Source organism: Coregonus lavaretus, assembly GCF_964263955.1.
Source record: "Coregonus lavaretus genome assembly, chromosome: 22".
Taxonomy (NCBI): domain Eukaryota; kingdom Metazoa; phylum Chordata; class Actinopteri; order Salmoniformes; family Salmonidae; genus Coregonus; species Coregonus lavaretus.
Genome location: NC_140009.1, coordinates 34,321,150 through 34,344,727, shown reverse-complemented (window position 1 = coordinate 34,344,727; position 23,578 = coordinate 34,321,150). Strand labels below are relative to the sequence as shown.

The following is a 23,578-nucleotide window of genomic DNA, read 5'->3' as shown; positions in this document are numbered from 1 at the left end:
GGACCTCCCCCATCTAAAATAATGTACAGAATAAATACTGTACATGTAATTACATGGCTTTCTACACAGCATAACATAATATACCTCCACACTAAACAGTAAAACAGACATTTTGTAATTTTATACAAAAATAATGTAGATTGACGATTGATCCAAGTCTTAGGACAATTCAGAGCCACATTATTGATGAAAGCTGCATCACAGATTGAATCAGGATACAGGGGTTAGTTATTAAAAAAATCGTTGAAAAAGCTTTGGCTGCATTTCCCAGAGTTCATGAGCGTCCAACAATGATGACGTAATCGCAGTGTATAAATAACCAATCGAAAGCTGGTCACGTTCTTCTTGGAGACGGTGCCATCTTGCAGAGGTACGCAGAGAAGCCCACTCAAGAGTTTTCTAATGTCAAATACGAATCCAAAATAATCCTTTCTAACTAAAAGCCATCCGACTAATCAACCTTTCTCTTCACATTCCTTAGACACCCCTCCACAACATGAGGGCCAAGGTGAGTCATTTCCCCTCTAAACGATTGACTTGTAATCTGCTTGTTGCTAGCTAACAAACGTGTTATCTAGCTTAGCCGACTAACTAGTTGTAACACAATAACAAATTGCTCACAATTTGAAAACATGTTAAGGCAAATTTAAATATCGTCCATTTAATGATTAGCCATTGCTTTTTGAGCCAAATGGTTGAGACTTCATTAGCTAGCTTTGTTAGTTAACTGGCGTTAGGCGTCTGGCTACGTGAACACACTTGCTAGCTTTGTAGCTGTAGCCCCACTTAGCCAATGTGGTTAGCAGCCTAACTAACGTTAGCTGACAAACTATATAAATGTATCACATTAATATTAAACTGTTATGACGTTGAGTAATTTAGCGTTGTAGGCAGTATCATCCAGAGCCATGTATTATAAATGCGTGGCTCGTATCGCCAAGTATTGTGCAATACTTCCATGTCAGACAGGCCCTTTCAGTCTGGGTGGGTGTGCATGACTGCGATGTCCCCTCTACACTAGTGCGCATATTGACCATGCTCAGTGGTAGTTTCCTATACTGAATTGATAGCAGTTTGCTGTGTATGACTATTGGGTGTCACAACTATGTTTCTGAATTTACCAGGGTACAGGGGTTTGTTTCAGTACCTGAGTTTGTCAATATCTGAAAGTAGTTAATGTATTGCCATCTCTAACATTGTCCCCTTTGTTCTCTTTCAGTGGAGAAAGAAGCGTATGCGCAGGCTGAAGCGCAAGAGGCGAAAGATGAGGCAGAGGTCAAAATAGACTGCCCCCGTACAAAACCATGTCTGACCTTACGGACAACACGGGACCAAGGATCTCCCAAGTGCTCAAGTCTGAAACACGACACAGGCCAACGAGAGGCTACAGAGACGGTGCTACTGTTGGTCAACCACCTGCCTGGGAGACTTGATTATGGGGACATTCTGCATCCTTTACTCTTCTACAAAACCATCCCTACTCCATTGCTTTTGTTTATATTTTCCAATAAAGTTTTTGGTTTAAATAAATTGACTCAATATTGATTTGACATCAAACTGGTCTAAAAATGTTAAGATACCATGATGCAACTTTTTTTATTATGCCATATGTTCAGTTGCAGAGAATGTAATGTCAAAGATTCTTAATGCTAACCATCTGAATGGTATCCTACGAAGCAGGTTCTAGTCAACTTTGAACTAGGGATAACCAGTCATAAAGAAGTGGCTCACCTTTTAGCCTGGTACATTTAGGGCAATGAATCCTTCAGAACAAACCTGCTCCAGGTGTAACGAACCAGACTCGATGATTGAGCTGTGAGTGGCGGCCTAATGAAAACTAATTACCCTCTCTTGCAAAGACTCATCCTCTTCATTGGGGAGTGATTTAAATGTTAATATTGTCACATTACACTAATGACAGAATGCATAGTGAACTTCAACACTAACTTAGAAATGAATATGGGGGGTGCTTGTGCATAATGGTACGTTTTGACCAGATGTGCAGGTCCTGGGCTGCGATTGTGAGGCCGGTTGGATGTACTGCCAAATTCTCTAAAATGACGGTGGCTTATGGCTAAAAAAATGAACATTAAATTATCTGGCAACAGCGCTGGTGGACATTCCTGCAGTGAGTATGCTAATTGAGACATCTTGGTGGGTGTGCACATTTTAGAGCAGCATTTTATTGTCCCCAGCACAAGGTGCACATGTGTAATGATCATGCTGTTTAATCAGCTTCTTGATATGCCACACCTGTCAGGTGGATGGACTATCTTGATAAATGATCAGATGTAAACATTTGTGCACAACATTTGAGAGAAATAAGCTTTTTGTGCATATGGAACATTTCTGGGATCTTTTATCTCAGCTCATGAAACATGGGACCAACACTTTACATGTTGCGCTCTCCAGTTCTAGTCCCTAGAGAGAAACTCTGAAGAAAGAGATAATAGTCAGGGCTGTCTAATTGTAATAAAATAAATCCTGTTTCTTTTGATGTCTGTCCTCAGATATGGAGAGCTGTGAAAGCCTGTCTGCTGATGAAGAGGTCCCAGTGAATATCCCAAGAGACTGCTGGCACATCCTTGTTTGCCATGGGTTCTATGTGTACTTATGTTAGCAAATGTTGTATACAACAATACAGTTAAAAGTCACACACAAATTATAGGCTATAAACGTATTACAACTGTAGCAGGCCAGTCCTTCTCCTGGAGGTATGCTGGTATGCAGGCTTTTGTTCCAGCCCAGCACTAACACACCTGATTCAATTTATCAAACCTAATGAGTTGATAATAATGTGAATTATTGCTGGGCTGGAATATAAGTCTACTCACCCAGTAGATCAGGGAGTGTAGCAAGGTTGGCCACCTCGGGTATGGACTTTTGTTCGCCTGAAATTATGCTTTAGTAATTACAGCCTACTTACTAAGATGTCTAACATTTACAAACAAGTTAGATTATTTGACCATTTTGAAATGATATGTTGATTCATTGAAGTGTTTAAACTTGTTTTATTTGTTAACTTAAAAACATTATTCAAGATGAACTAGTGTCAATGTTAATTAATCACAGATCACAATTCTGTAATAAAAAGGTGTGAAGAGGATCTGTCTCTAATTTGTCTGTGTTTCTGTGTTGCTGTAATAAAAAGGTGTGAAGAGGATCTGTCTCTAATTTGTCTGTGTTTCTGTGTTGCTTTCTCAAATGAACATTACCTTTTTGTCTAGTTGTGAGCACTTCAATCTGTTTTAATTGTCTCTGTCTCAGGATATCAGCCGAAGTGTACCCATTTTGCAGTTTATCATAATGGCATGCATCACCACTGCAGCCATAGGCCTACAGTGTGATGGCATTACTGGCCTAATGGACATCATTTGCATATTGTTGAGCTAGCTATATGTTCTCAATTTAAAATTATACCAGTAGATAATGTATATGAGGGTAACCATAAACCAGATTTTCTACATGATTTTCTGACTTGAAATTGTTTAGTGCAAATCCAACCTTTGTATTCTAGGTACAGTACAGTACTGTACATGAAAATAAGGTGCTGGCAATTTGTTGGCTAATTAAAAATGTCAAAAAGGAAAATAATGGGGCGTTGGGAGCGTTGTAATTCTTCCTCGTTTATTTGCTGAGAATTATTTTAGAATACAGAGACAAAATCAGAAGGTCATTGGCATGGAGGAGGATTGCAAAGATGTTGGTTTTGATGGTGGGTGAAGAGAGATTTACACAAAAAAGTCAAAGTAACAATTTCCTTTACCAAAGTACCCATTCATGTGCATTTTACATGTAGGCCTATGTATTTTATAGGAAGTGAGCTATAATCATCAATCTCATGACACAGGTATAATGAAAGAGCCATAAACTATAATATATGAGAATCATAAAATGAAGATACCATAATCCAATTGGTAGCATACAGTGCATTCAGAAAGTATTCAGACCCCTTGACTTTTTCCACATTTTTTTACGTTACAGCTTTATTCTAAAATTGATTAAATACAATGTTTTCCTCATCAATCTACAAACAATATCCCATAATGCAAAGCAAAAACAGGTTTTTATAAATGTTAACAAATGTATTACAAATAGAAAACTAAAATACCTTATTTACATAAGTATGAAAACCCTTTGCTTTGAGAATCAATTTTAGAATAAGGCTGTAACATAACAAAATGTGGAAAAAGTCAAGGGGTCTGAAGACTTTCCGAATGCACTGTAAATTCATAGCTAGTTAGCAGCACAAGCAAACGTGCAAATCTCTCTTCACCCACCATCAACACCAATAATCTCTGCGATCCTCCTCCATGCCATTGACCATATGATTTTGTCTCTGTATTCTAGCAAATCCACATCATATAGAATTGGAATACCAGACCCTGTAATGATTGGCTTTCCTCCATCTTTTTTGGTTGTTCTTGACTGGAGCTAATGAGAACTATGTTTAATGAACAAAAGATTTTCAAGCAAACATCTGCTCCTCACCTGATTGGTTAACGGAAGCCGTGTCCTTGTGCAATTTGCATAAAGTAGAGCATAGTTTAACTTTTTCTATCGCTCAGCTAGCAGAGTTCGCGCAGCTCACATTCCCACAATCCCCTGCGCATTACTCCGCATGCTCCCGCTAAAAATGAATGGGGGCGGAACTTCGTCTGACGATTTCGGAGGTGGTGGAATTGAAACCCTAGTATGTAAGAAGCCTGCCTGTGAGCTAGAATGTGAAGCTAACTGAAGCTGGTTAGCTTTAGAAAACCCTGAGTAGATCTAGCTTGTTCAGTAGGATATCACTCTGGTTATGTGGAGATGTGATCCCTCTATACCAGTCTCTTCAATGAACTAACATGTTTCTAGTAAATGTTAGTCATGACTATCTGGGGTAGGGTTGTTATGACCATTGAGCTATAAAATGGTTATGACTGCTGCAGGGCCGGCGTTATGGGCGGGCCCTAGGGTGCCTGACCCGCCCTACCGTACCTCCTTTCCCGTCCAAATAAAATATTGATCATTTATTTGAACGAGACGCGCGCCGACAGAAAGATGCATCAATCTGAGCAAGCGAAACAGCCCCCCTCTGTCTCCGTATACGTAGACCATGTATCTGATGCTGTCTGGACAAGAGTATGGCATGTCATACTTTTTCTGGCCAGACAGCATCAGGTAAATGGGCTACATACAGTAGAGGAGCGCTGTTTCGCTTGCTAGTTTCAGCAGAGAGGAAGAGGCGAAGCGAGAGGGCTCACTCTGCCAAAATATTTCCTGAATAAGCCCAATGCGTTTATTTGGGCATAATATGCAGACCTAAGCTTGTCGCCTGCATTCCCGCCTTTGGGACAACGACTCGCATTGTTAGGGTAGAGACATGACCATCTGGTCATTATATACAGATCTCTGGTTGCGAATTAGAAAGGAAAGTTGTCGGTTACTGGCACAACGCTCTATATGCAATAAAATGCAAATGAATTACTTAAAAATCATACAATGTTATTTTCTGGATTTTTGTTTTAGATTCCGTCTCTCACAGTTGAAGTGTACCTATGATAAAAATTACAGACCTCTACATGCTTTGTAAGTAGGAAAACCTGCAAAATCGGCAGTGTATCAAATACTTGTTCTCCCCACTGTATGTAACCAGTAGGCCTAGTAAATGTACCTTTAATCCCTATAATTTGGTTACATTAATTTCTGCTAATACATGTATTACAGTCATTTACCATTCTCATTCTCAGAGTGGAAACTTTGTTTGCAGAGTTCACAAGTTTTGGTTTATTTCATTACCATCATTTAGGAGTTTTGTCAATTTTTTCATTGTCTTTTGTTTGGAGTGCTCCATGTGAGCAGTGAGCATGTGTGTTTCTCTGTCCTGATAATGTTGAGGGAGCATAAGCCAACCTACTGAGTTAATACAATGTTGCTCTTCACTAGCAATATCTCAAATCAAGACAGAAAGGGAGGCAGACAGGCCAAGTAGAGAGATTAATGCTATTCAAAGAACCTGAATGTTCATCAAGATATTTTCTACTGTTTTTATTTCTCGGCTTTAGGCCTATGTGTATTTTACTTAGTTGACAATGGAAGTTATAAGCCTACTGCTGCATTGACCTATAGGCTATCTCAGAGTTCCATGTGCTCATTTCTTTAGCAGCCTATGGATCACAGTGTATCAATGTGTCCATATGGCAAAGGCTGGTGCTCTTGCATTAGTTGAAATTAAATGTTTAGATCCAGATTTTTATGATTAACCACATGACAATAATTTGGAGACATGAAAAACGTATTATTGAAATGAAACTGTTACAAGAAAATGACATATAAAAATAATAATAACTGGCAGGCAGATAGGTAGAAATGGTAGGATAAATTGTAAACTTCCCCAAACTTGAAACTCACAATCTGCCTATGGTATTTATTATAACACCCATTAACAAAATTAAGACAAAATAGAAGGTCCCGTGAAAAAACGGCCCACCTATAGAAATGTAATGCCCATCCAACTGATTGGTTCTGGCACAAACCCTGGACTGCTGCATGCATAGATTGTCTTCTAATAGCTGCCACCTCACAGGGGCTGTGAGAAGAGACTAATGCATGTACAGTGTATTTACAACTCTCAACACAACTGATGTGTACACTTATTATCCATCTGATAAGGCATTTGTATTGGAAATGGTAGGCCTTTAGTCTGAGGTGAGCGATGCATCCCAAATGGTACCCTGTTCCCTTTACAGTGCACTATTGATCGGGACCTATAGGGCTCTAGTCAAAAGTAGTGCACTATATAGGGAATGGGGTGCCATTTGGGATGGCCCCTCAGAAAGGGATACCTTTGCTGTGTTCAGTATGAAAAAACGGTGTGTAACGTTCAATTAAACGGAAACGGTGCTGTTCTGAACGGCCAGTTGAAAAACATTGAGGGGTTGGGGAACGCTGTCGGCATGGCCGCTGCCCTTTAAATACATCACTCATCGCTTCAAGCCACACCAACCAAACGGAGCAAATATACCTCAAAGTCTCTTCAAGAATGTTGAACGTTTTGGGGATACGTTTGCTTCATTTGGTAGGTGTGGCTTGAAGCAACGTGTGACGTAATTAAAGGGCAGCGGTACATTTTGAACCTACCACCCAACCCCCCCCCCGTTTTTCAACTGGTCTTAACAGCATCGTTTCCGTTTTATTGGGCCATGGGTGCTTGACAGCCCATGGCCGTGTAGCTGTATTAATCTGAAAGGATGTATATAGTAGGCTATAGTGGGATAGCCTAGAGATGTGCCTCAAACCTGTAAGGAGATAAATCAATATACAGTATTATTTAGGCAAGACACTCATATCTGGCCTATAAACTGCTCTCTATCTAAATACTCTGACTGCTCTGCAGTGACACAAAGTGGCGGTATCACAGCAACAAGCAAGCAACCTTGACTACAGGTAGGCCTACATTAGTACCTGGGTAGAAGTAGTTTCCCTGGATACAAGTCTCTTCTAAAGAAATGACAATTATGTAGGGAAAAACATGTTATTGTACATTTATAGCCCATTCATGTAGACTATTATTGTATTGTAGCCAATGGTAGGCTATTAACAAAATCTAGGCCTTCATTTTGTTATAAACTTAACCCTCCCGTTGTCCTAGGGTCAAAATGACCCGCCACTGTGTTGAACCAACTTTATTTAATTTTTATATTTTTTGGATCATTTGTGAGAAGGAGGCAGTGATACTTTCTTTAAAGTCTCACTGTCTCCTTCTCACAAATGATCCCAAAAATATAAAAATAAAATAAAGTTGGTTCAACACAGTGGCGGGTCATTTTGACCCTAGGACAACGGGAGGGTTAATTAGGACTACCTAAAAAAAAAAAAAAAAACTAAATTAGCCTAAATCCAACCCAAAACCTCAAAAACGCTAGAAAAAACACAAACAGGTTAAATACCCTGAAGGCAAAATGGTTTGATCTCTCTGGCACGGTGTTGTATTTACAGGATACCTGTTCCAATAGATGTCAGCCAAGGATACTTACCTGTCACATGGTGGTGGTGGTGTGTAAACAAAGGATAGCCTTGGCTTTGAAAATGGGTGTCCTATTTTGTAGGACATTTTCAAACTTGAGATGGCTGTCTTGAGGTTTAAATAAAATGAAAAATAGAAAACATAAATGCATAGGCTATATGTTTTTTCCCCCATTACAAATGCATGTTAGACTATTAACAATCGGATACTAAATTACTAACCTACTAGTAGCATGCTGAAAAAAATACAGAACATTCAACAGCCTACACTAGACTTCTCCAAAACGCTACGTGTACAGGCGTGCACTCACCCGTTCGTAAATAGGCATAGCTCTATCTCCACTATACGTTATACCAGGCAGGCGTCAATAGAGATAACGGTTTGTTGGAGCGGTTACTGTCATTGGTTGCTGTACCAAGAACGTCGTCTAGCCTACTATCACATTTATTCATAGGTCTACTACCGTATGCATAGGCTTAGGCTACTGTAAATAGATCCTCAGTCTGTTGGAAAGCTAGCTATGCGTTTTTTTGTGTGAAAACTGCAGCAGCGCAGTAGTTTTTTTTCTTGTAGGAGACGTCGTTAATTGACTGATTGGTGCGGTGGAGTCGGTGCGTATCAACTATTCTTGGAACAAGTTAATTTTAGGGTTACTTTTTTCTCTATTTGATTTGAGGAGGGTTGTCACTTAGAAAACGCCCTCACAAGTCTGACAAATATTATAATCCACTTGCCTGTGTCTGCTTGGCAGTGCGTGCACGAAAATAGGTTTTGGATGTTTAGGCTACCTAGCTACCTATTCAAGAGGTATTTTTGACGAACATTTATAGCAAAACTGATTTGAATCGTTTCCTGTCAATAGTGTAAACCACTGTCAATGCAGGCTTAACTTAATTCGGATTTCGTTTAAATAGTAATTCGCCAACAAGAAGGCACTGAACGCTGAACTGCAGAGGTAGCTGTTCCGTGGAGAAGGATTTTGCGATGATATCTGGGGATGCAGGGCCGAGTATGGGCACTGGCTCGGGGGCTGCAGATTCAGCCTCGCCGGAAGAGATGCAGCCACCCAAACCGCCCGGCCAACATGCTGTGTCCGTGTTGTGGTCCTTCGGAAAATGCCTGGCTACACTTTTGCCAGTTTACCTGGCCGGATACTTCGGGTTTAGTATTAGCTTAGTTCTGTTCGGTCTGATGGTTTACATGGGATGGAAACACAGTCGTAACGAGAAAGTGATGCGGCTGCGGTCAGCCATGTACGTATTGGAGAACGAGAGAGAATACACCACTGCAAGGGCTTTTAGGAGTAAACAGGAATTACCCCCATGGGTAAGTGAAAAACCTACAGTGTTTTTATGTATTCTCTATAGATTCAGCCTGCTGCTGCAACTGCATATTGCAGAACACATCTGCAGCCCACTATCTAGTCTGTAATCTGGTCATTTAAAGCCACAGTCTGCAATATAATATGTCCATTAATTTCAATAATGAAATACACCCTTTGGGTTGGAATAATACTGAATGACTTATAAATGCATTACATTAACTCATCATAACCAAACAACAAAGACATACTCCATTTATTATACTGTCAAAATAGGTCTACACCTGTAAACAAATGATCTAGAAACTGTCAGAGACAGTTGATAATGTTTATAGACAAAACTGATGAGCAAATATTAGCCATCTCTCTCTCTCTCTCTCTCTCTCTCTCTCTCTCTCTCTCTCTCTCTCTCTCTCTCTCTCTCTCTCTCTCTCTCTCTCTCTCTTTCTCTCTCTCTCTCTCTCTCTCTCTCTCTCTCTCTCTCTCTCTCTCCCTTTCTGTGTACTGCTCTCACCCCCCCTCTCTTTCTGTCTCTTTCTCTCTCTCATTCCTTTTTATCATCTGTTGCTGAAAAATCCCAGTCTATGACTGACCTTTTAGTTTTCCTACTGTACTCTGTTCCTACCAACCCCCACCTCCCCTTCTACATTCTGTAGTCCATCCAACCATAGCTATATTTGGACATTCTTAATGTGCAGGGCCGGGGGAATCCAAACTCTAAAATGCTACAGTCACGGTGGAATTCAGAATGAACATTTAGTCCAATAAAGACGGCCACAGAGGTATTACTGTATATACATTTAGCACAGTTAGCCTAACAGTGACTGTGAGTTACTCGTACAACGAGTCTCAACATTTAAGAGAGAGTTTCCACTCTGAGGTTTTGTCGTGCCACCCTAATTTTAGGCGTTTTTCTGTGTGTGTGCCCCCATTTCCTGTTTCAGTTCCGAGGTTCCTTAGAACTTGAGGGTTGTGCTACGGTTGTCCTTTTAGATGCCAGAAGCTTGGTGACTCAGAGACATAATTTAGGGGGAGGGGATGACTAGTAGGACCATATCAGGAAAGAGAGAAAACGTATAATTTCTTTCTTAATCATGGGACAATTTCAACATTCTTCAACACCCCCTCCCACCGGACACTCACGTTTACCACAATCTTTGTGGTTTGTGTCAACAGGATATCTCTCTCACACACACACACACACACACACACACACACACACACACACACACACACACACACACACACACACACACACACACACACACACACACACACACTTGATCATGATCAGTGTGATCTTCTGAAGGTCTTGTGACTGTGGTTTAGCTTTGGAGGAAAGGTTCGTCATCATTATCTTTTGAAACATGGGCGATGGCCAAAAAGACACACACATCTTAATTTTACTGTCTTGAGTCAATCTTTAGCCATTTCACGAGCTCTACACATTCCTACCCAAGTCACACTCTTCTGCTATATTGTTTAAAGGCAGTTCAAAGTTCAAATCTAACCAATCACTTTCTCACTTTCTCTGCAGGTCAACTTTCCGGACGTGGAGAAGGTTGAGTGGATGAACAAAGTATGTAGTGTACACACACACACACACACACACACACACACACACACACACACACACACACACACACACACACACACACACACACACACACACACACACACACACACACACACACACACACACACACACACACACACACACACACACACACACACACACCACAGCTTTTTTTATGTGCATTTTTCTGGACTTTTTGGGTAGTAAAAATGTATTCCCATTCAAAATCCTATTTTCCCTAACCCCTAACCCTAACCCTAAACCTAAACCTAACCCTAACCGTAACTCTTAACCTAACCCTAACCTTAACCCAAAACCCTTAATGCTAAACCTAAACCTAACCCCAAATCCTAACCCTAACTTTAACCCCAAACCCTAAACCTAACCCTTAAGCCTAAAATAGCATTTTAACAAATTCAGTACATGAAAAAATTCCTGACTTTTCAAAATATGTATTGTTTTCTTACCTTGTCAGGACATTCTGATCCTGAAAATGTAGGAAAACATGTACACACACACACACACACACACACACACACACACACACACACACACACACACACACACACACACACACACACACACACACACACACACACACACAGACGTTGAGCTGGTGTGGTGATGGAGGGGCTTTGTGCTGCCTGGATGGCGTAGTCGTGCCTGTCCATCGTTGCCCTGGGTTGCGGTGGGTTTGTGTATACATCCTGCCTCTGGCAGCGCTCCACTCCCCAATTAGTACCCATCATCCTCTAGTAAGAGTCAGGGGGGAGTGTAAAGGTTCCCTCTGACAACACACACACACACTAAGCACTAAACACACACACTAAACCCTCTGCAGCAGCCACAGCAGCGAGCCTCCCTCCATCTCCATCTCCACTGAGTGCCAGTGGCAGCTTCAGCAAGGATGATGGTGATGTGATTATCAATAAACAAGGCTGCCCTTCTCACTGGGAGATGTAATGAAGTCTCTGTGACAAAGCACATATTGTAGGGGAGTGATCTGCTGGGCTTATCGTTCACAAGCAACAACCCGTGCTGCTTCTCCTCCAGGCTAGCTGCCTGGCTGTTTCCCACCACGTGCTCTGACTGCATAGGGGCTTCCCAACCTCCAGCCCACCTGACTCGTTCTCTGCCTGGCAGGCTGCAACAACAGAGATAGGATGACACAGCCCAAATGTTATTAAATTATGATTTGACCATTATCTAAAACAACAGATAGGATGACACAGCCCAGAATGTCATTATATTATCATTTGCCTTTTTATTCATTTACATGCAGCTACATTATCTTTCATAATCCATTGGATTAAATCATGGATTCATGAGGAGGAGGATATTCCTCCCACGGTGTCTAGTTACTGTACCTACTTTGTGAGGATAGTCTTTGAGCAAGTAGTCTCTCTTGACAGACTCTTAACATATTGAGCAGCTCAGTGCTCACTGGATTTGCTGGGTTCCGGAATAAGTGAGTGAGCACATATCATATCACTGAGATAATTTTGTGTCCCAAACGGCTGTGTCCCAAATGGCACCCTATTCCCTATTTAGTGCACCACTTTTGAGCAGGGCCCATAAGGAATAGGGGGCCATTTGGGATGCAGCCTGTGACCAGTCCCAGACAAACAGACAGGGCCCAGGGCGAAGGTCATCGTCAAAGGGAATGGCTTGGCAGTGAGATGAGAAGAAGTATTAGTGCCACTGCCTTAAAGGGGCAATCAGCAGTTGCTAAATCCATTTTTGGTCTTATAAATCAATGATATGTATCCATGGATTCTTCAAGAATATAACTCATAAATGCCTCATGAGCTTAGTTCAACTGTCGTACCCCATCAGAACACAAAATATAAGCTTGTTTTACTCCATGTTTGTAAACAAAGTAAATGTAAACAAATACTATATAGCCTGAAAACATGGTTAAAACTATACAGTTGATTTAATAGATGGTCAGTCCTTGCATCCATAGCTATGTCTATGGATTTGAGAGTGGTTATATTTCTCCAGCCCCATCCCTCAGCTTTTTACCGAAACAGGGGCGGGGTTGGAGCTTTGTTATTGTTTCTACTGCTGATTGCCGCTTTAAACCTCACACACTGATTCAGAAACTAGCACCTCTCAAAGTGATGCCAAGCTTTAGATCTTGGGCGGATTTTGCACATAATTCGCTGTACAAACAACTGCATGGCAGTGTGATTTTAGAATATGGCAAACAGTGCTGACTTGCACAGCAGAACCATACAAAAGTGAACCATCAAATGTACAGTTGATAAATGTAGTCGTTGAAAAAGTCATTGATAACCAAGAATACACTGTCATCATCTGCATTCTATCTATCTATATAAACATGTATTTGTTGACATCTACTTGGATGACTAATACTAGGAAATTACTATAGGTCTAATATCTACTGAATTGTTAATTACTGTAATAATTTGGCGGCAGATAGCTTAGTGGTTAAGAGCGTTGTGCCAGTAACCGAAAGGTCGCTGGTTCTAATCCCTGAGCCAACTAGGTGAAACATCTGTCTGTGTGCCCTTGAGCAAGGCACTTAACCCTAATTGCTCCTGTAAGTCGCTCTGGATAAGAGCGTCTGCTAAATGACATAAAATAAATAAATAATTTACTAGTGACACTATCCTTTGTGTCTCTCTTGTCGGGGCTGGCTTTAACCTTTTACTGCAGTGGGCTAAATCAGGGTCACACAGAGTGTTTCTTGGTAGTCTTAAACACATCTTCTTTGAAACAAAAGTATACACCTCACACACATGGTATGGGCTTAACAAAAAGTAGACACCTGTACCATGTCAGATATAGAGTTGAATCCCAATATTACACTTCATATACATCACAGAAGACTGAAAAATAACAACACTGTTTGACACAGAAACTACTACAAATAATGTTTATTACTTAAGAAATTATGAAAAATATGAATAACCTTCCACCCATGAGGCCACTAGGTCATTTGAACGCAGGAAAGGGCTACGGCTTTTGTGTTTCCGTCATGTGAAGAGCCTCTCGACCAGATATTTGGTTGTGGTTTCCTGTAGTGTAGGTGGATATGTAATCAGGGGAGGGGACATCATGCACTAATGTTGTCACATGTTTCACTGTCAGGTCCTCTTTCTGCATTTGCAGATGTAGTCAATTATAAGGGACGTGTACATGACAAGTCCTTTTTGGTTGTCCAATAGATTTAATCAGTTATAACATGGTCATACAGTTTATAGAACCTACTATCTATGACTTCAAATGTGATTATACAATGTAAATATTAATGAATATAGCATTGCATATGTTGACCTAATGACCTTTGGTAAGCAAGCTAATGCAGAACATATATTCTAGATACATTTTACATTCAATAGTCAAGGAAATCGCTTGCAAGCACTGCAGTCCTTGAAAAATGACAAAGGTGTCCTTGAAGCGTGGTCAAGCAATGATGATAGGAGCTCATGTATATTTATTAGGTTGTAAATACACAGTGAGAAGCATGACTACTTCCCCCTTCCACTCTCTCTCTCTCTCTCTCTCTCTCTCTCTCGCTCACTCTCTCTCTCTTTCTGTCTCTATCTCTCTCTCTCCTGTAGATTCTGCAGCAGGCATGGCCATTCATGGGCCAGTATCTGGAGAAGTTGCTGGTCGAAACCATTGCTCCAGGCATACGTGCATCCAACACCCACCTACAGACCCTCAGCTTCACCAAAGTCAACCTAGGGGAGAAGGTACTCGAGCCCTTGCCTGCATAACACAATGTCACTACTGTATAGGAGGCCAGGTATACCCCGTCATTATACAAAGGAAGATGGACAGGTTCATTCTAACACTAATGACCATACAGAACATTTCCACACAAATGAATCACTTCTTATTAGCACCAGACCTCCTCCCCAATAGCCTGCAGACGAGGCTACTTATGCACAACAACTTGCAGTAAACATGATCTATGTTATATACTTTCTATATGCATAATAATACAATATTATGTGTTTTTTGTCGCAGGCCATGAAGGTTGTGGGAGTAAAGGCTCACACGGAGCACGACAAGCGGCAGGTCATACTGGATCTATACATTAGGTACGCAGCCGCCGCAGAAGCACGTATAGCTGCCCTCACCACCCTCTCTGATGAAGAGCACATCCATCATCTATAGCAGCAGCAGAAGCTTGACAGTTAAATCATCTCCCTGTTCTCCTCCCCTCTCTCCTCTCTCCAGCTATGCGGGTGATGTGGAGATCAATGTGGAAATCAAAAAGTACTTTTGCAAAGCAGGAGTGAATGGAGTACAGGTAAAGAGAGAATTAACAATGTGGCTGGGGATTTCCCAAAGTCTTAGTCTTTCTCTACATATCTGTTTCTGTCTCTCTCACTCATTATCTTCTTCATTATCTCTCTCATGATCTCTTTTCCTCCTTCTCGCTCCCCCCTCCTCTCTGTAGCTACATGGGATGTTGAGGGTTATTCTAGAGCCCCTGATTGGAGACGTTCCTCTGGTGGGAGCCATCACCATGTTCTTCATACGCAGGCCTGTGAGTCTCTGTTACCAATCACTTCATTCATCCCTTTGTCTGTCTGTCCAGCCATCCATCCATTCATTCATTTGGTGCAGCATCTTCTCATTGGAGTTGACTCTCCTTCCTTTACCTTCTCATTGGAGTTGACTCTCTTTATCTTCGTCTGCCTTCACAGAAGCTGGACATCAACTGGACTGGGCTGACCAACTTGCTGGATATCCCTGGACTCAAGTAAGTGAGAGGGCTCTTTCTGGCTTTCTAAAAGGAGTACTTATTTGGAATTGTTGATTGATGCAGTATGGCGTTTGTACTGTATTTATCTTTGTGTTATCTCAGGGTGAAGTAGCCTGGTCGCCAATCTGTTTATGCTGTCTTGCCAAACTACGGTCATTGTCATTGGCTTGACAATGATCATAGTTGTTGCACATCTTTTACTAGGGCACTGTCAGTGTCCCTGCTCACATTGTGTGTGGATATGACATGTAGCTAGTTGTCTGATATTACAATTAAATCATTCATTGTCAGTGATGTTTTAGTTAACTTTAGTTGCTAACATCATAAATCAAAGATTCCTGGCAATAGGTTTAATGACATCTGTCATTCTTATTTAATTGTATTCACTGAACTGAGAAATCACATTTAGCTAAAAATGATTTCAAGGAAATGTACCCTGCCTTAACCACATCCTTACTCAATGGGTGCCGCTGGTTGGTCCTATTGTCTATTACCCAGAGCCCGTAAAGCATCTCAGAGTAGGAGTGCTAACTTAGGATCAGGTTCCCTCTGTCCATATAATATTATTCATTATGATCTAAACTGCAAACCTGATCCTAGATCAGCACTCCTACTCTGAGACGCTTTGTGAATATGGGCCCAGATATCATGTTTGATGCATGTTCATGTTGTCAGCAGTAGTATTTGTCTATTTGTTTGTTTCCCATCTCTGTGTGTCCCCAACGCCACCCTTGCATTCATTTGCAGTGCCATGTCGGACACTAAGATAATGGATGCTATAGCCTCGTACCTGGTCCTCCCCAACCGCCTCACTATCCCCCTGGTGGCCGACCTGCACATTGCGCAGCTCCGCTCCCCTCTCCCACGGGTAACATCACTGAAATACTAAATCACCTGTCCTGGAGAGTCACAGACTCAGTGACTGACTGACTGAAGCATTTACCCAACACAACAGATTGACTGACCCTACTTGTATGATTGACATAGATAAACACAGATTGCCTGAGACATATGATTGTAGATGCCATAGGAGTTCACAGCCATGTCTCAGGGCAAAGCTGCAGAATGTGGAACCAGTGGACTTTGTATTAATTATCTCTGTCGACCTGTCAGGGATTGGTGCGTATCCACCTGTTGGAGGCAGAGGAGCTGACAGCCAAGGATACGGTCATTAAGGGGATAATAGACGGGAAGTCGGATCCGTACGCTGTGCTGCGTGTGGGGACCCAGACCTTCACATCACACACCGTGGACAGCAACCTCAACCCACAGTGGAGAGAGATGTATGAGGTGAGAGAGCGAGAGAGAGAGATGTTTGAGGTGAGAGAGAGACAGAGAGAGAGAGAGAGAGACGTTTGAGGTGAGAGATGTTTGAGGTGACAGAGAGCGAGAGAGATGTTTGAGGTGACAGATAGACAGAGAGAGTGCGAGAGAGAGATGTTTGAGGTGAGAGATGTTTGAGGTAACAGAAAGACAGAGAGAGTGAGACAGAGAGAGATGTTTGAGGTGAGAGATGTTTGAGGTGACAGAGAGACAGAGAGAGTGAGAGAGAGATGTTTGAGGTGAGAGATGTTTGAGGTGACAGAGAGACAGAGAAAGAGAGAGTGAGAGAGAGAGAGAAAGAAAGAGAGACAGAGACAGAGCGAAAGAGAGAGTGAGAGACAGAGAAGAGAGAGATGTATGAGGTGAGAGGGGGGAAAACTGATACATTACTGTCTAAAGCTGAATATTCATCGTTCCGAGGCGCAGAGCTGTGATAGTTCTCCGACCCATTATTACAGAGATGTGAAAGGTGTGAGATGGGAGAATAGATGGAGTACAACACCACAGACTGTCTTAAGCTGAATTCATCATTCAGAGCTGCCGCAGAGCGTTGCTGGTCCCCCAGCTCATTATTAGTTATTGAATATTTATGAGCCTTGTTAAATGTGTCTGTTATTGAGGTGGGGACATATGTCACAAATAAACCACAGCCTATCACAGGCTTGCAGCTGTGAACCCTGTGAAAGACTAACTGAACAAGTCAAAATGGTTACAGTAGATCATCTTTATTTCAAGCACCTTTCAAGACAACTCAGGAGGACATTGAAATTGTCAGCAAAATAAAATATTAAGTTAGAACACAAAAACACTGCAAAAAATTATAATTTCTACGTTACTGTCACAGTGTTGAACTTGAGAAAGGAGACCTCCCACTGGCCAAAAACTGGTTTCCACATCATTTTAACAACAAAATGAAATGGGATGACATTGAATCAATGTGGAAAACTGATTGGATTTGCAAAAAGTAATCAATGTAAGGGAATTTTACCTAATTGAACCTAAATCCAATGACATGGTGACATTTTGTATTGATTTCACGTTGAATTCACGTTAGTTGACAACTCAACCAAATGTAAATCAAAACTAGATGTTGAAATGACGTCCGTGCCCAGTGGGTTGACATTCAGTGCTTGTACAGCACCATTGTAAATGCATTGCTCCCTGTAGTGTCCTGATTGTAACCCTGAGCATGACAACAGTCTTAGGCCTCTGTCCATTAAGAGTGCAGTCGCTGTCCCTCCTCCACCTGCAGCCTGCGATGAGAGAGAACGTTGCATGTCGCAGTGCCCTTGGTCTTGGAGTAAAACAGCTTGGTTTGTTTTATCTGCTTCTCTGAAGAATCCCACAAAAAGGCAAAAAGGAGGCCTGTATATTGCAGAGATATCACTTTAGTGAACCATACAGAAATATTTACAGTGGTAGGAGCAGATCGGCATATTATGTGTGTCATCCCGAATGGTATCCTATTCCCTAAATAGTGCACTAGCTTGCAGTGTGTTTTGACCAAACAGGCTTTCCTCTGGCAGCGTATTCTGTTTTGTGCAGAAAATAAAAGGAAGCTCTGGCCTGGGTTTCTATAGAGATGCACAGCGTTGACCAAAACACAGTGGTTTTGTTTATCTAGTTTCATCTGTTACTTAGTTACGTCTGCTGTGTCATGGGAAATGAACAGTCTTGCACAAGGCATAGAGTATGTCTGATAGTATGGGCTTTAGGGCTGTTGAGAGAAACATGGATGCTTTACATTTGATGCTATATAGCTTTGCAATAATGTAGCTATCAAACCTGGGACCTTTTGGATATTTTTAATTGACACCATTTGCATGTGACTGTCGTATTGTTTGCTGCTGCTGTTACTATGGTGTAGTCTGGTGTTGTTTTTACGTGTGTATATGTGTTTATACTGTGTTTGTCTATGTCTGTATGTGTCAGGTGATTGTCCATGAAGTGCCTGGTCAGGAGTTGGAGGTGGAGGTGTTTGATAAAGACCAGAACCAGGATGACTTCCTGGGCAGGTAGCATCATCATCATTCCCTCACGGTTTCTCTGTATTTCTCTGTAACACCATCTCCATCGCTGCTACAAATGCGCTATGCACTGTAGATGTAATGTAGATATACATGTTCCTTCTTCTCTTCCGTTCTCTCTCGCTCTCTCTCTCGCTCTCTCTCTCTCTCGCTCTCTCTCTCTCGCTCTCTCTCTCTCTCTTTATCTCTCTCTCTCTTTATCTCTCTCTCTCTTTATCTCTCTCTCGCTCTCTCTCTCTCTCGCTCGCTCTCTCTCTCTCTCTCTCTCTCTCTCTCTTTATCTCTTTATCTCTTTATCTCTCTCTCTCTCTTTATCTCTCTCTCTCTCTCTCTCTCTCTCTCTCTCTCTCTCTCTCTCTCTCTCTCTCACTCTCTCAGGGTCAAGATGGATCTAGATATCGTACACAAGGCCAGAGTTCTAGATGAGGTGAGTTACAAGTGCTAATGACCATATACTTTAGTTTTTCATATTATGTACTTAATATTGAAAGTAAGTCACATCACAATAGTATAGGTTCAGTAAAAAGTCATTTACTTTCACTATTTAGAAGTATCTCCTGGTCAATTAGAATTTTTAATGAGTTATACTGTATATCTCTCTTTACCAGCTATTGTCTCATATAGATAGTAAAAGCTCAAAGTAAAGGGCAATGAGCTGGAATTAAGGCTACACCTGAGACATGGCTGTAGACTGAATTAAGGCTACACCTGAGACATGGCTGTAGACTGAATTAAGGCTACACTTGAGACATGGCTGTAGACTGAATTAAGGCTACACTTGAGACATGGCTGTAGACTGAATTAAGGCTACACTTGAGACATGGCTGTAGACTGAATTAAGGCTACACTTGAGACATGGCTGTAGACTGAATTAAGGCTACACCTGAGACATGGCTGTAGACTGAATTAAGGCTACACTTGAGACATGGCTGTAGACTGAATTAAGGCTACACTTGAGACATGGCTGTAGACTGAATTAAGGCTACACTTGAGACATGGCTGTAGACTGAATTAAGGATACACTTGAGACATGGCTGTAGACTGAATTAAGGCTACACCTGAGACATGGCTGTAGACTGAATTAAGGCTACACTTGAGACATGGCTGTAGACTGAATTAAGGCTACACTTGAGACATGGCTGTAGACTGAATTAAGGATACACTTGAGACATGGCTGTAGACTGAATTAAGGCTACACCTGAGACATGGCTGTAGACTGAATTAAGGCTACACTTGAGACATGGCTGTAGACTGAATTAAGGCTACACTTGAGACATGGCTGTAGACTGAATTAAGGCTACACTTGAGACATGGCTGTAGACTGAATTAAGGATACACTTGAGACATGGCTGTAGACTGAATTAAGGCTACACCTGAGACATGGCTGTAGACTGAATTAAGGCTACACTTGAGACATGGCTGTAGACTGAATTAAGGCTACACCTGAGACATGGCTGTAGACTGAATTAAGGCTACACTTGAGACATGGCTGTAGACTGAATTAAGGATACACTTGAGACATGGCTGTAGACTGAATTAAGGCTACACTTGAGACATGGCTGTAGACTGAATTAAGGCTACACTTGAGACATGGCTGTAGACTGAATTAAGGATACACTTGAGACATGGCTGTAGACTGAATTAAGGCTACACTTGAGACATGGCTGTAGACTGAATTAAGGCTATACTTGAGACATGGCTGTAGACTGAATTAAGGCAACACTTGAGACATGGCTGTAGACTGAATTAAGGATACACTTGAGACATGGCTGTAGACTGAATTAAGGCTACACTTTGAGACATGGCTGTAGACTGAATTAAGGCTACACTTGAGACATGGCTGTAGACTGAATTAAGGCTACACTTGAGACATGGCTGTAGACTGAATTAAGGATACACTTGAGACATGGCTGTAGACTGAATTAAGGCTACACCTGAGACATGGCTGTAGACTGAATTAAGGCTACACTTGAGACATGGCTGTAGACTGAATTAAGGATACACTTGAGACATGGCTGTAGACTGAATTAAGGCTACACTTGAGACATGGCTGTAGACTGAATTAAGGCTACACTTGAGACATGGCTGTAGACTGAATTAAGGATACACTTGAGACATGGCTGTAGACTGAATTAAGGCTACACTTGAGACATGGCTGTAGACTGAATTAAGGCTATACTTGAGACATGGCTGTAGACTGAATTAAGGCTACACTTGAGACATGGCTGTAGACTGAATTAAGGATACACTTGAGACATGGCTGTAGACTGAATTAAGGCTACACTTGAGACATGGCTGTAGACTGAATTAAGGATACACTTGAGACATGGCTGTAGACTGAATTAAGGCTACACCTGAGACATGGCTGTAGACTGAATTAAGGCTACACTTGAGACATGGCTGTAGACTGAATTAGGGTACACTTGAGACATGGCTGTAGACTGAATTAAGGCTACACTTGAGACATGGCTGTAGACTGAATTAAGGATACACTTGAGACATGGCTGTAGACTGAATTAAGGCTACACTTGAGACATGGCTGTAGACTGAATTAAGGCTACACTTGAGACATGGCTGTAGACTGAATTAAGGTTGAATCTGGTAATCCCTTTAAGCAGCAGGTGTCGTGCAGACCCCATGTGCCTCCCTCCTCCTGATCTCCTTCTGTCTCTCTGGGCACACTACCATCTCACTACAATATCATTACCCCCTAGTGTTTGAATTGTGCCAGTGCACACCAGTACAAAGAATCGGCACCTCATATTTTCTACTGCTTGAGTACCGGCTATTATAGAATATTGGCTCTAAACACCGGTACTTTAAAATGTAAATGATTACCAGCACCTAGAATGAGTATCTTTGTCATTCCACCTCAAGCACTCACCCCCCTCTTCAACACTCATTGGTTCAGTCTGAAGTTCTCTTTAAACCCCCCTCTCTTTCTCTCCTAGTGGTTTAATCTGAAGGATGTACCATCTGGCAGGGTTCACCTCCGTCTGGAGTGGCTCTCTCTGCTGTCCTCTGCTGACCGACTCAGTGAGGTGCCCATTACACTACATCACTGTATCACTACTATAAATATGTTCACATGGTCAAATAAAATGGTTGAATGGTCTTGGGTAGACTCCCCTCACAGTTTTAGAATAAGGAGTGTTTGTGATGTCGTTTGTGATATCAACAAAGACACTGCGTAAACATTGCCATTGCAGGTTGGATTGAAATCTCATTACGCCTTCAGCATTAAACAGTAGTCATGGTGATGGATCACTAAATCCCTGTCTTCCCCTGTGATCAGGTTATCCAGAGGAACCAGAATATGACCTGTAAGACAGCAGACCCTCCTTCTGCAGCCATCCTGGCTGTCTATCTGGACCGGGCTCAAGACCTGCCTGTGAGTACTGGGCTGCAGTGCAGCAGTCTTTGTTTATTTGGACTGCTATTAGCTGTTACAATAGCAACAGCTTCTCTTCATTATGTCCCCTATGGCTGGCTGTCGGTGTGTATCATATCTGTATTATCTGTTGTTTTGGTTTCAGATGAAAAAGGGCAACAAGGACCCCAGCCCCATGGTGCAGCTGTCCGTAGAAGACACAACCAAGGAGAGTAAGGTAGGAATTCACCCCCATACGCCCTCAGAAGGTCTTAATAACTATAGTGTAGTGTACATGTGCCTTAAGCTCTAGTTTTAAAGTATTTATATCATGCTCCATCACTTGTATCCTCTCCCCTATTGTTCCTAGACTTGTTATCTTACCACTGACCCAGTGTGGGAAGTTGCCTTCACATTCTACATCCAGGATCCTCGCAAACAGGAAATTAATATTCAGGTAATAAGACATCCACAAGCCTATTTTCTCTGTCTTTCTTTCTCTCTCTCTTTCTCTCTCTCTCTATCCATCTCTGTCTCTCTGCAATGTTGACTTAACGGTCACAGTGATTACGAGTGGATCCTCTTCTACTGCGGATAACACCGACACACATCACTGTTCTAGAATATCAACCCTTATCCGCCCTTATCCACCTGTCAATCATATCCACACATCTTTTTACCTTTTCTCTGTCAAACACCCAACCTCCTCCTCCTCCCCCTCTCTCCTCCTCCTCCTCCCCTCTCTCCTCCTCCTCCCCCTCTCTCCTCCTCCCCTCCCTCCTCCTCCTCCCCCTCTCTCCTCCTCCTCCCCCTCTCTCCTCCTCCTCCTCCTCCTCCTCCTCCTCTCCTCCTCCTCCTCCTCCTCCTCCCCCTCTCTCCTTCTTCTCCTCCTCCTCCCCCTCTCTCCTTCTCCTCCTCCCCCTCTCTCCTCCTCCTCCCCCTCTCTCCCTCTCCTTCTCCTCCTCCTCCCCCCCACTCTCTTCCTTCTCCTTCTCCTCCCCGTCTCTCCTTCTTCTCCTCCCCCTCCCCCTCTCTCCTTCTTCTCCTCCTCCCCCTCTCTCCTTCTCCTTCTCCTCCTCCCCCTCTCTCCTTCTCCTTCTCCTCCCCCTCTCTACTTCTCCTTCTCCTTCTCCCCCTCTCTCCTCCTCCTCCCCCTCTCTCCTTCTCCTTCTCCTTCTCCTCCCCCTCTCTCCTTCTCCTTCTCCT

The 23,578-nt window shown here is 42.2% G+C and overlaps 1 protein-coding gene and 1 long non-coding RNA gene across 2 annotated transcripts in view; both read left to right on the top strand.

The window, feature by feature from the left end:
- The first annotated feature begins 418 nt into the window (after window positions 1-418).
- On the top strand, window positions 419-1,254 carry LOC311149715. Its single transcript, XR_014615046.1, has 2 exons — window positions 419-508; window positions 1,220-1,254. It is a non-coding gene; the product is annotated as an uncharacterized lncRNA (long non-coding RNA).
- Window positions 1,255-8,418: 7,164 nt separating this feature from the next.
- The window catches only part of LOC311149940 (extended synaptotagmin-1-like), a gene marked incomplete at its 3' end in the record, with an annotated part of 17,075 nt that continues 1,915 nt past the window's right edge, over window positions 8,419-23,578 (top strand). Inside the window, exons 1-15 of the mRNA XM_084187164.1 lie at window positions 8,419-9,334; window positions 10,867-10,908; window positions 14,496-14,630; window positions 14,908-14,981; window positions 15,121-15,193; window positions 15,344-15,433; window positions 15,594-15,649; window positions 16,400-16,520; window positions 16,766-16,942; window positions 18,908-18,990; window positions 19,381-19,429; window positions 21,954-22,043; window positions 22,298-22,393; window positions 22,539-22,610; window positions 22,743-22,829. Coding sequence (XP_084043290.1) covers window positions 8,993-9,334; window positions 10,867-10,908; window positions 14,496-14,630; window positions 14,908-14,981; window positions 15,121-15,193; window positions 15,344-15,433; window positions 15,594-15,649; window positions 16,400-16,520; window positions 16,766-16,942; window positions 18,908-18,990; window positions 19,381-19,429; window positions 21,954-22,043; window positions 22,298-22,393; window positions 22,539-22,610; window positions 22,743-22,829 — 1,587 coding nt within the window. The 5' untranslated portion in view covers window positions 8,419-8,992. The remainder of the gene's footprint in view (window positions 9,335-10,866; window positions 10,909-14,495; window positions 14,631-14,907; window positions 14,982-15,120; window positions 15,194-15,343; window positions 15,434-15,593; window positions 15,650-16,399; window positions 16,521-16,765; window positions 16,943-18,907; window positions 18,991-19,380; window positions 19,430-21,953; window positions 22,044-22,297; window positions 22,394-22,538; window positions 22,611-22,742; window positions 22,830-23,578) is intronic.